This window comes from Melanotaenia boesemani, chromosome 2, assembly GCF_017639745.1.
Source record: "Melanotaenia boesemani isolate fMelBoe1 chromosome 2, fMelBoe1.pri, whole genome shotgun sequence".
NCBI classification, from domain to species: domain Eukaryota; kingdom Metazoa; phylum Chordata; class Actinopteri; order Atheriniformes; family Melanotaeniidae; genus Melanotaenia; species Melanotaenia boesemani.
In genome coordinates, this window is record NC_055683.1 from 28,442,817 (window position 1) to 28,455,027 (window position 12,211).

A 12,211-nucleotide genomic window follows, 5' to 3' on the forward strand; every position below is an offset into this window, starting at 1 on the left:
TTTCTGGCCTGGTTGGTGGTTTTTATGTGTATAGACTGAAGCTCTGTGGTGACCTTTAATCATTTCTCTTTGGCTCCAAAGACAATCATCTCTGTTTTGTTTGTTGTTTAACTGAAGAAAGTTCAGTCACATCCAGTCATTAATCTCCTCAATGCATGGGGCCTCGGTCTCCTGGTGACACTGTAATATATATCTTTGTGTCATCTACATAGTTATGGTAACTAATTTTGTTGTTCTTTATGACGTGTGCCAGTGGAAGGATGTAGATGTTAAACAGAAGAGGCCCCAGGATGGAAAGTTGTCAAACTCCACATGTAATTCTTGTCTGCTCAGATGTAAAGTTACTGTAGCTATTCATACAAAGTACTTCCATTTCTCTAAGTACGTTTTGAACCAGTTTAGTACAGCGCCAGAGAGGCCCACCCAGTAATATATTGTGGTCAACTGTATCAAATGCAGCACTGAGGTCCAGTAAGACTAAGACTGACATTTTTCTATTGTCTGTATTCAAACATATTACTCACTTTGGTCAGAGCACTCTAAGTGCTGTGGTGCTGTCTAAAACCTGACTGGGAGACATCATGGCAGTTGTTTTGTGTTAAAAAGTAATTTAGCTGATTAAAATTTGATTTGATCAGCTGAATTAGAAAAGGAAGATTTGAGATTGGCCTGTAGTTGTTCATTTGTGTCTTGTGTAGATTGTCTCTTTCAGCAGAGGTTTGATTACAGCTGTTTTCAGAGGTTCTGGGAAGACGCCCGAAATTAAAGACAAGTTCACAATCTTCACAATATATATATATATATATATATATATATATATATATATATATATATATATAATAAGAGTGCAACTTCCTGAAGTGATACAGTCTTTTAAAAAAGATTTATCATTGCGAATGATAGACAATCTTGGTTTGAAAACTGTTACACCTTGCACAAAAAAACATTAATACCAAGAGGTTTTGTAACCAAAGCAGTCTACAACCTAAGCCTAAGAGGTAAAAGTTTGTCCTTTTATCATTCAGGAAAAAGCACAATGTGCAGGACAATCAACCCTCTCTGTTACAAAACACCAGAACTCTGTTACAAAGCAGAAGCATTTGTGTATATAAATATGAATGTGTACTGTCAATCATCACTAATATGTACAATGCCAGTAGGTTATAACCTAGGATATTAACACACAAAAAACAGGTGATACCGCATTCTGCCTAGATAGGATCATGAGATTGTGTATTGTTGTGGCCAGTTGTTATTTTAGTGGAGTTGAACCCTATACTTAACAAGTATCACCTGTGTTTGTTTTGCTGTTAGTCAAAATGAACGAGGTCCTAAAGTGAACACATTAATAGGATTGCATACATAAATAAAAAAATCACACACTCTGTGGATATTCTTTCTCTTTTCTTAGCCAACTAATTTGCTTCTGATGACCTGGTGGCGCGTGAAGCCTACACGTTTCTGTAGGTGATCCAAACTTAATTGAACAAGCTCAGCGTATTGGGATCTTTACAGCTGATTGCTAAAGCACTAAAACACATTTTAGAATGATTCTGCCCTCTAGTGGTCACCGTGAGAAACTACAACAATGGGTTAAAGTTATTGACTGTGGAGCTTTTTTTTTTTATAGTTCATTGATCACATATGGAACGCACATACCTTTATTTTAGGGAATATTCAGCAAGAAACTAAATTTCAAACGATAATAATAATGCACAACATACTGGAGGCTATTGGTCAAAAGACGTCTCTTATTTTTTCATTAAGAATTGATAGACTAAAGTTTATTAAGTCGCTTTGTAAGGGGCTAATGCGTCAACACTAGCAGTGAAAACATAACCAAGCAAAAATAACACTTAGAGTTACATTGTCTTGCGTTTTTAAACGGAGTCGTTTTCACCTACAAGAAAACTACAATTCCCAGACTGAGTCGCTCGCATTGACCCATTTAAGTAATCCCTGAGTTTATGTAGTTGCGTGTCCCGACGCTCGAAGCTTGGCCGTGTTTGATATCTTCAGCTGACAGAAGTATCGACCCGTTTATCGCAGCTTTCCTGTTCCGTATTGTGTATGAAGAAGGCGCTGCTTACTCTTTAGGTTGGTAGACTGAACTACAACAAGCAAGCAAATCCAAAGGCATCGTATCCCTTTTTACTTGAATGTCTGCACTTTTGTTTTGACCTTGGTCACTAATAGGCTATCGGATAAGGTTACAGGAGGCTTTTAAAATTATTTTATGTTTTTTCATTAGTCAGTATTTTCCTGTGTCAGAGATAAGAGTTACTTTTTCTTCTTTTAATATCCTCAAATTTACTGCCTCTACTAATGGCAGCTCGTGTTGATAAGTCAAGAGGAAAAGAGGTGAAACCTTGTAAGAGAGTGAATTTAAGAATTTGACTATCATTAACTATTATCATTATTATATTTCAATAACGAAGAATTTCTTAAAGGTAAGCAATTTTAAAAACATATCCGAGTAATAGTTTAAACAGTTGATCCAAGCTGAAGCAGTTAGTGGCTTATAAGGCTCAAACCTAATGATTTACCAAGAAGTTGATATCAGTATTATGAAAGAGACGTTTTGAATTAGGGTTTTGATTCTGGTGATTTTGCTTTACAGTAATGACATGATTTCACCAACTGTTATGTTATATAAAATACTGGTTAAACAGTGCATACAGTGTGTGCAGAATTATTAGGCAAATGAGTATTTTGATCACATCATCCTCTTTATGCATGTTGTTCTACTCCAACCGGTACAGGCTTGAAAGCCTACTTCCAATTAAGCATATCAGGTGATGTGCATCTCTGTAATGTGAAGGGGTGTGGTCTAATGACATCAACACCCTATATCAGGTGTGCATAATTATTAGGCAACTGAGGGTTGCGCAAGATGGCGACCGGTGCAGACATGTGAGCGCGATGCTCTGATACATTAATGAGTATCTGATTAAGATTTGAAGAGGCCAACGTATTAAGCAGCTGTTTAAACAGCTCAACGCCCACCAAACAAGATAGAAAACTTTTTAAGAACTCCTTGAAGACTCCAACGATTGGATATTAGTCTCCGACACGTGAGACAACGAGCTAGCTTAAGTAGCTAACATCAACACTACACACGTGAGTCGAAATGTCTAAGAGAGACGCAAAAAAGATCCCAAAAGAAAGTTTAGTGATGGATATGGATCCAGAAGAGGGCTTCCTCGGCTTATGTACCCCTCTTCCCGTGACTCCAAGCAAAAGCCCAAACCCGAAGAAACTGTGCGGAGAAAAAAAGGAGATGGACACGGTTTCTAACGCTGATATCCTCCAAGCCATATGTGAGTTAAAGCAGAGTTTCTCCATCTTTGAGCAGAAGTTGCAACAAAACACTACAGACATTAAAGAAGTAAAAGAAGTGATGAAAGGACTCAGCTTTCAAACTAAAGAAACAGAGGAAAAAGTGATAAAACTGGATAAAAGGGTGGACGAACTGAAAGAAAAAACCGAAGAAGGGGAAAGATACAGCAGAAGATGGAATTTGCGGCTCATCAACCTCCCAGAAAAGGAAACCGAAGATGTGAGGCAAGAAGTTTTCAAAATATTGAGCCAAATTACGCCAGATGAAAAAAACAAGCTGGGTTTCCTGGTCGATATGGTGCACAGAGTAGGACGCCCGAGGGAAGACAACAAACCGCGTCCAGTGATCATCCAGTTCAACATGCGGACCTTCAGGACCAAGATCTGGAGAGAGTCGCGCAACGCCGACATCCTGAAGAGGATGAACCTCCGAATGGCCGAAGACCTAACCCGCTCCGAGAAAGAATGCAGAAACAAACTGTGGCCTTTGGTGGAACAAGCACGCAAGGAGGGAAAAAAAACCAGATGGCAAGGGCCGACGGTCTTCATCGACGGAGTGAAATTCACAGCGTAAGAATCAAGTGCTGCAGACTATGATACTTAAGGTTAAATATGAAAAATAATAAAAAAAAAAAAAAAAAATAAATAAATAAATAAATAAAGAAGGTGCACTACAAGCACTGTTAGGGTCTCAAACAGTTTCATCTCATGTACTTGATACTCATAATGTTCAGAGTAATTTCTAACCTTCCTTTAAAGTAGAGAGCTTCCATAAGCTCTTTTCTTGTGGTTTTCTCGTTATTGTTGTTCTTAGTCAGGCGGCATCTAGTTTTGTTTTTGTTTTACCTTTCCATGGCAGCTAATAATTTCATCAACCTTAAAATTCTCTCTCTCAATGTCAATGGTATACGAAATATAGCCAAAAGAAAGGCAATCTTTCTGTTTTGTAGAAGATCTAACGCTGATATTTTCTTTTTACAAGAGACACATTCCTGTGAAGATGACCGTAAATTTTGGAAAAGTCAATGGGGTGACCAACTTTATTTAAGTCATGCTTCTAACAATTCTGCTGGAGTAGCAATTCTGTTTAATAAATTTAAAGGAGATATTTTAGAAACTCACTCATCGGAAGAAGGTAGATGGATAATTTTAGTGCTGAAGGTAAACAATATCATTTTGATAGTAAATAACAATTATGGTCATAATAATAATGCTCTAGCAAAACATATGTTTGTCCAACTGACTGTAAACCTCATCAAGCTCAAAGAGAAATATAAAGAGGCTCATTTAATTATCGGTGGAGACCTAAATGATACAGCTGATGATTTAATGGACAGATTGCCAGCAAGAATGCCCTCTAGTTCAAGATTTAATGTAATTTCATATTTAAGTGAGCATCTTAATGTTATAGATGCATGGCGTTATATTCATCCTTATCAAAAAGAATACACATGGAGTAATGCTAGTGGCTCCTTACAATCTCGAATAGATGTGTGGTTAATATCCTCTTATGCTACGCAATATGTCTCTGACATAACACATACTTATGCCCCCTTCTCAGATCACAAAATGATAGTTATTTCCTTTATTAATCCTTTAGAAAAAAAAAGCAACACTACGTGGTTATTGGAAATTAAACTGTAACTTACTGAAAAATGAAGCCTTTTGTAACTCTGTCAAAGCACTTGCTGGGAATATCTTCAATGGGAAAGAATTAAGCAATATACAAAAATGGGAATTCTTTAAATTTAAAATAAGAGAATCAGCCATTAGACACAGTAAAGAAATGAAGAAACGTAGCAATCTTGAAGAAACTGGAATCATGAAAGAATTAAATATCCTAGTAAATAAAGGTTCCCTTACTCTAGAGGAAGAAACTAAACTGATAAAATTGAAAGATGATTTAGATAAACTATATACTAATATGACTAAAGGAGCTTTTATTCGCTCTAGAGCTAAATGGTTAGAGGAAGGTGAGAAAAATACTAGCTATTTTTTTGCCTTGGAGAAAAGGAACTATAAGAAGAATAATATCACTTCTCTAAAAATAGATAACTCTGTAACCTCTAACCCAATTGAACTAGCTAACCACACTTTTCAGTTTTATTCTGATCTATACAGTTCTAAGTATAATTCAATAAAAAGTGAAGAATTCATTAATAATGTTAAAAGATTTACTCCCCAGATATCTAACAAATTTAAATTGGATTGCGAAAAAATTATCTCTAAAGCTGAAATTCTTGAAGCTGTACACAAAATGAAAAAAGGTAAATCTCCAGGAATAGATGGGTTACCGGTTGAATTTTACCAGTACTTTTGGGATATAATTGAAACCCCCCTGTTTGAGATGTTAAAAGAATGTATAAATACTGAAGAAATGACCACAACCATGAAACAAGGCATAATAACCTTGCTCCCCAAGCCAGACAAAGACCACCTTCTACTGGATAACTGGAGACCAATAACATTGCTCAATGTTGACTATAAAATACTCTCACTAATTTTCGCCAGGCGTCTAAGAAAAGGTTTAAATGAAATCATAAATGAAACTCAAAACGGATTTATGAATGACCGCCATATAAGCTGTAACATTAGATTCATCCTTGATTTAATAGATTACTCCGAATATGTTCATTCAGATGCTTTAATGGTATTTTTGGACTTCTATAAGGCATTCGATAGTGTAGAACATCAATTTTTATTTCAATCTCTCCAAACCTTTGGCTTCGGGGAAAACTTTGTAGCATATATTAGAATGCTCTACAAAGACATCAATAGTTGTGTAATGTTATCCCCAAATACTACCAAAAGATTTCCAATCCGTAGATCTGTTCGTCAAGGCTGCCCCTGCTCTCCTTTTCTCTTTCTTATAGTTGCCGAATTACTCTCAATACAAATTCGACAGAGCAATGCCTTTAGAGGTTTAAGGATATTTGACAGAGAGGTGAGGATAACTCAACTGGCAGATGACACAGTGTTGTTTTTGGAAAACAAACATCAAATAGAGACAACACTTAGGTTAATAGACACCTTCTCTATTGCATCAGGATTGAGACTCAACTTAACAAAATGTGAAATCCTGTGTCTCTACAATACAAATGAAACAATGATTTGTAAAATACCAGTTAAAAAATGTGTGAAGTATCTAGGAATTCATATTTCAAAAAATCTTACTGAACGTCAAGAAAAAAATTTTAAGCCTAAACTACAAAAAACCAAAAATATATTTAATATGTGGCTTCAAAGAGATTTGTCCCTGTTTGGAAGAGTTCTTCTAAGCAAGGCTGAAGGTATCTCCAGATTTGTATATCCTACTCTCTCTTTATATGTTCAACAATCCATCTGTAAAGAAATAAACAGCACCCAGATTAATTTCATCTGGAAAAACAGATGTCATTATCTAAAAAAAGAAATCTTGGCAGCACCAAGATGTGATGGCGGCATGGAGTTGTTGGACTATATGGATATGAACCACACTTTCAAGACAAAATGGATAAAGGAATACTTGAAAAACCCAGACTCTCTTTGGTACTTTATACCTCAGAACATTTTTGATAGAGTTGGTGGGTTGAACTTTCTCCTAAACTGCGATTATGATATTTCAAAGTTACCATTAAAATTAGCCAAATTTCACCAACAAGCTATGTCAGCAGCCAAATTATGCTTTAATCATAATTTCTCTCCGCACAAGACCATTATCTGGAACAACGAATTCATAACTAGAGGAAACAAATCACTATTTCTGAAACATTGGATTGACAAAGGAATAATCTACCTAAATGATTTACAAAATGATGATGGTGAAATTTTTAGTTATGAAGAGTTTCTGAGATCTAAAGTCTTTCCGGTTACTTATAAAGAATTTCAAACAGTGATTAAAGCTATTCCCAGTGGCATTCTCCAATTAATGAAAGGGCATTATGAAAAGCAAGAAACAGAAAGGGATGAATTCACCTTCCTTATCAATGGTCGAAACATTACGAGTCATCATTGCAATAATAAACATATAAGAAGTCTATTTCTCAGGAAAAGAAAAATTACACCCAGAGGAAAATTTATATGGTCCTCCTCTTTCTCTGATATTAACTGGAAAGCAACTTGGCTCCTTCCACATAAATTTGCTATCTCTAACAAAATAAAAGAACTCCAATTCAAGATTATACATAACATCTATCCTACCAACTCTTTTCTAACAAGGTTTATTAACACTGATGTGAAATGTGTATTTTGTAATGGTGAAGTAGAAACAATTATGCATCTGTTTTATGAATGTTATTTTTCAAAGTTATTATGGAAAAAAATTGAAACTTACATTGCATCACTTTGCAACATATCTATTAATCTTACAGCCAAAGACATACTTTTACTCTATAACAACAAAGATAAAAAAATACAACACTTTACTAACTTAATCTGTCTAATTGCAAAATTCCACATACATAAAACGAAATTTTCCAAAGGTCGACCTTTCTTTTCTGTATTTAAAAATGATTTCCAAAGCTACATTGAATGCATAAAAAAAATTGACAACAAAAAATGTATACACACAGTTAACATAATCCAAGAATTTATTGGAGAATTGTAATAGTTATGCCTCCTTCTCCTTTAAGTTATTTGTATTACTTTAAGTTTATTGCCATTTGCTATGTATTTCAGTTATATATGCACTTTCTTTGTAACATTCTGCTCTGATTACTTAATGTTTATTTATGTCACATCTCTTATATATATTACCTTTATTTTAAGATGCCATGTTCAATTTACAATATCTTTAATAACTATGATTGTATATTGAAAGAATTCAATAAAGAATTAAAAAAAAAAAAAAAAAAAAAAAAATTATTAGGCAACTTCCATTCCTTTGGCAAAATGGGTCAGAAGAGAGATTTGACGGGCTCTGAAAAGTCAAAAATAGTGAGATGTCTTGCAGAGGGATGCAGCACTCTTAAAATTGCCAGGCTTTTGAGGCGTGATCATCGAACAATCAAGCGTTTCATTCAAAATAGTCAACAGGGTCGCAAGAAGTGTGTTGAAAAAACAAGGTGCAAAATAACTGCCCATGAACTGAGGAAAATCAAGCGTGAAGCTGCCAAGATGCCATTGGCCACCAGTTTTCCAGATTTCAGAGCTGCAACATCACTGGAGTGCCAAGAAGCACAAGGTGTGCAATACTCAGGGACATGGCCAAGGTAAGGAAGGCTGAAAAACGACCACCACTGAACAAGACACACAAGATAAAACGTCAAGACAGGGCCAAGAAATATCATAAGACTGATTTTTCTAAGGTTTTATGGACTGATGAAATGAGAGTGAGTCTTGATGGGCCAGATGGATGGGCCCGTGGCTGGATCAGTACAGGGCAGAGAGCTCCACTCTGACTCAGACGCCAGCAAGGTGGAGGGATACTGGTATGGGCTGGTATCATCAAAGATGAGCTTGTGGGACCTTTTCGGGTTGAGGATGGAGTCAAGCTCAACACCCAGTCCTACTGCCAGTTTCTGGAAGACACCTTCTTCAAGCAGTGGTACAGGAAGAAGTCAGCATCGTTCAAGAAAAACATGATTTTCATGCAGGACAATGCTCCATCACACGCAACCAAGTACTCCACTGCGTGGCTGGCCAGAAAAGGTCTAAAAGAAGAAAAATAATGACATGGCCTCCTTGTTCACCTGATCTTAACCCCATAGAGAACATGTGGTCCCTCATCAAATGTGAGATCTACAGGGAGGGAAAACGGTACACCTCTCTGAACAGTGTCTGGGAGGCTGTGGTTGCTGCTGCACGCAATGTTGATCGTGAACAGATCAAGACACGAACAGAATCTATGGATGGCAGGCTTTTGAGTGTCCTCGCAAAGAAAGGTGATTATATTGGTCACTGATTTGTTTTTGTTTTGTTTTTGAATGCCAGAAATGTATATTTGTAAATTTTGAGTTGTTATATTGGTTTCCCTGGTGAAAATAAATAGTGAAATGGGTTTATATTTGGTTTTTGTTAAGTTGCCTAATAATTATGCACAGTAATAGTCACCTGCACACACAGATATCCTCCTAAGATACTAAAACTAAAAAAAGCCCTCCAACTTCCAAAAATATTCAGCTTTGATATTTATGATGAGTCTTTTGTGTTCATTGCGAACATAGTAGTTGTTCTATAATAAAATTAATCCTCAAAAAAATACAACTTGCCTAAAAATTCTGCACACCCTGTAGGAGTTATGAGCTATGACTAAATATATTATCAATTATCCTCAGGGTTTACCTGAACCTCGAGGTCAGAGGTCAACCAGAATGGGGACCAGGAGGGTACTGGTGACTGGGTGCTCCTCTGGCATCGGCTTGGCTATAGCTTTACGGCTGGCTAAAGATGAGCTTAGAAGATTTAAAGGTCATCCATTTAATCCTCACTCAACTGGGAAAAAAAAAAAAAAAAGTAACTATAACTATTGATATTACGTGTCTTGATTTTTCTGAGTCAGTGGTTGCCACGATGAGGGATCTCGGGAAACGAGGCACCTTGGAGAGAGCAGCAGGTGACTCATTGAACAAAACCCTGGAAATCAAGGAGTTGGATGCATGTTCTAAAGCCTCCATCAAAGAGTGTGTCAACAGCTTGCCCAACAGACAAGTAGATGTTCTGGGTCTGTCTCTTTTCCATCTCATAAACATTGTTTAAGTTCATTTAGATAGATATTGTTAACTTAGAGTGCTCTGTTGTAGTGAGTAATGCTGGTGTCGGTATGATCGGACCGCTGGAGTGCCAAAGTATCACTGCCATGAAGGAGCTCTTTGACACCAACTTCTTTGGCCTGGTGCGGCTGGTGAAAGAGGTGCTGCCTGACATGAAGCACCGTCAGAGTGGCCATATTGTAGTGATGAGCAGTGTCATGGGAATACAAGGTGGGTTTAATTGTGTGACTGAAATGTTAGAAGAAGCTTACAATTCAGTGAGTGTTAAAATGTTTTTAATAAGTTTCCTAATCTTTCCACTCAGGACTTCTGTTCAACGACATCTATTCTGCCTCCAAATTTGCCGTGGAAGGGTTTTGTGAAAGCCTGGCAGTGCAAGCAATGAAGTTTAACATCAAGTGATTACATATCCTGAAAATTACAACAGCTTACAATTGAAACCAGTTATCAGTTTGCCCACATTGGTAAGATTTTTTACAGCTTAACTACTGCAGTGGAACACCAGTCCTGGATTTATGTTTTTTCTGTCCCTGTCGCAAGGACTACGCTAGTGGAACCTGGTCCGGTGGTAACAGAGTTTGAAAGAAAAGTCTATGAAGATGCTGAGAAGATGGATCTGTCGGAGACAGATGAGGAGACTGCCAGGATCTTCCGTGAAATTTACCTGCCTTACTCTAGGAAGGTCTTTAACTCATTGGGCCAGACAACAGAGGAAGTGGCTGAGGTAAGTGTTGACAGTTAGTTTCCATTTTAATTTTAAAACGATTACTTAGAAAATTTAAAAAAAAACAAAAAAAAACAAGCATGAGGAAGCTACCTCTGATGATGAATTTATCTGATTTTGTTTCAATATTTAGCAAACATATAAAGTGATCACAGCCAAGGAGCCTCCTCTGCGCCACCAGACAAACCGCCTGTACATGCCCATGACAGCGCTGAAGCATGCAGACCCGACTGGCAGGCTGCCCCTGGACACTTTCTATAAGATGGTTTTTAAACATGACAGCGTGTTCAATGCAACTCTTGGGGTTCTGCGCATGTTGCAGAGGAGAGGAGGGAAGAAATAATTGTTTTGCTGTTGTACAGACCTAAAAATGCTTCATTAAAAAATAACATTCAACTGAAAAGGGAGTAAGACTTCCTGTAGTAGCTGAGGAGCAGTAAAAGTGGTGCTGGCTTTTTGATAAGTATTCTTCAATGATTTTTCTGTGATGACTTTGTTGCTTCCTGTTAATTGTTTAAAATTTGATCTTAAATTCATTGTAACAAACTGACTTGTTTTGTGGGAAACGGAAGCAGATAAAAAATGTTTAATTTAGTATAATGGTATTAGCATTTAGTTCATTTTAAACTAAAAGATATTAAAGAATAGTACCATGTTGTACATGTAAGAAATAGATTAATCAGTCATTAACCTTTTGGAAAATAAAATATCCAATTTCAAACAGAATAAAAAAGTAAAAAAAAGTTTGACATCACTGTTGTTACTGGGTTATTTTCACCTATATGGCTTTTTAGATGTTATTTATTTCCAGATCCATCCACTTGATTCTATCATATGGTAAATTGTATGTTGTTACACTAATGCAACCGTCCTCCAAGTACATGTTGAACAGGATTTCATTTCTAGGAACACAAAACTGGTGAAGGCTGCTTTTTTTAATAGTCTCACATCAGATCACATCAAAGAGCCTGCAGCATTATGTATCTTCTTACAGCATCGTATCTGCTCTACAGGAAGAGATGGTGGATGCTCATCTGCACCCTAATGATGCATAATTCTGCTAAAAATGCACAGTAATGGTTAGATTACACTAGAGACCCAACTTGGTTCTTACCCAACCAATATCCTTCAGATTCTTATCCCAATCCTGTCCTGAAATTGTTCCAGATGAAGTTTTCCACAAGTTACACAAATGGTGCAAAGAGAAACTTTGGATCAGTTGCACCAAACTCCCATTTAATGTAGCACATCTTTATTTATAAGGTTTCTGTTTTATGGTTCGGTACCATAATTGATGGAGTCAAGAGTTTAGTCTCTTGGGTAACCGAGAGCAAACATATTTCCAAATTAATTTAAATCAATTTGTCGTTTTTCAGAAATACATTTGTATGGTCTACTAGAGCAAGAAAATACTTATTTTAACCTTCTTTGTTAAAAGCTTTGTTGTCTAAAATATATA

The 12,211-nt window shown here is 36.5% G+C and overlaps 1 protein-coding gene across 1 annotated transcript; it reads left to right on the forward strand.

Annotated features, from left to right (window-relative positions):
• The first annotated feature begins 1,959 nt into the window (after positions 1–1,959).
• On the forward strand, positions 1,960–11,506 carry LOC121652939 (retinol dehydrogenase 8). Its single transcript, XM_042006097.1, has 7 exons — positions 1,960–2,097; positions 9,594–9,726; positions 9,818–9,979; positions 10,059–10,238; positions 10,333–10,426; positions 10,569–10,752; positions 10,886–11,506. Exons 2-7 carry the CDS (start codon positions 9,630–9,632, stop codon positions 11,093–11,095), a joined length of 927 nt encoding a protein of 308 aa, XP_041862031.1. The 5' UTR covers positions 1,960–2,097; positions 9,594–9,629; the 3' UTR covers positions 11,096–11,506.
• Positions 11,507–12,211: the final 705 nt, after the last annotated feature.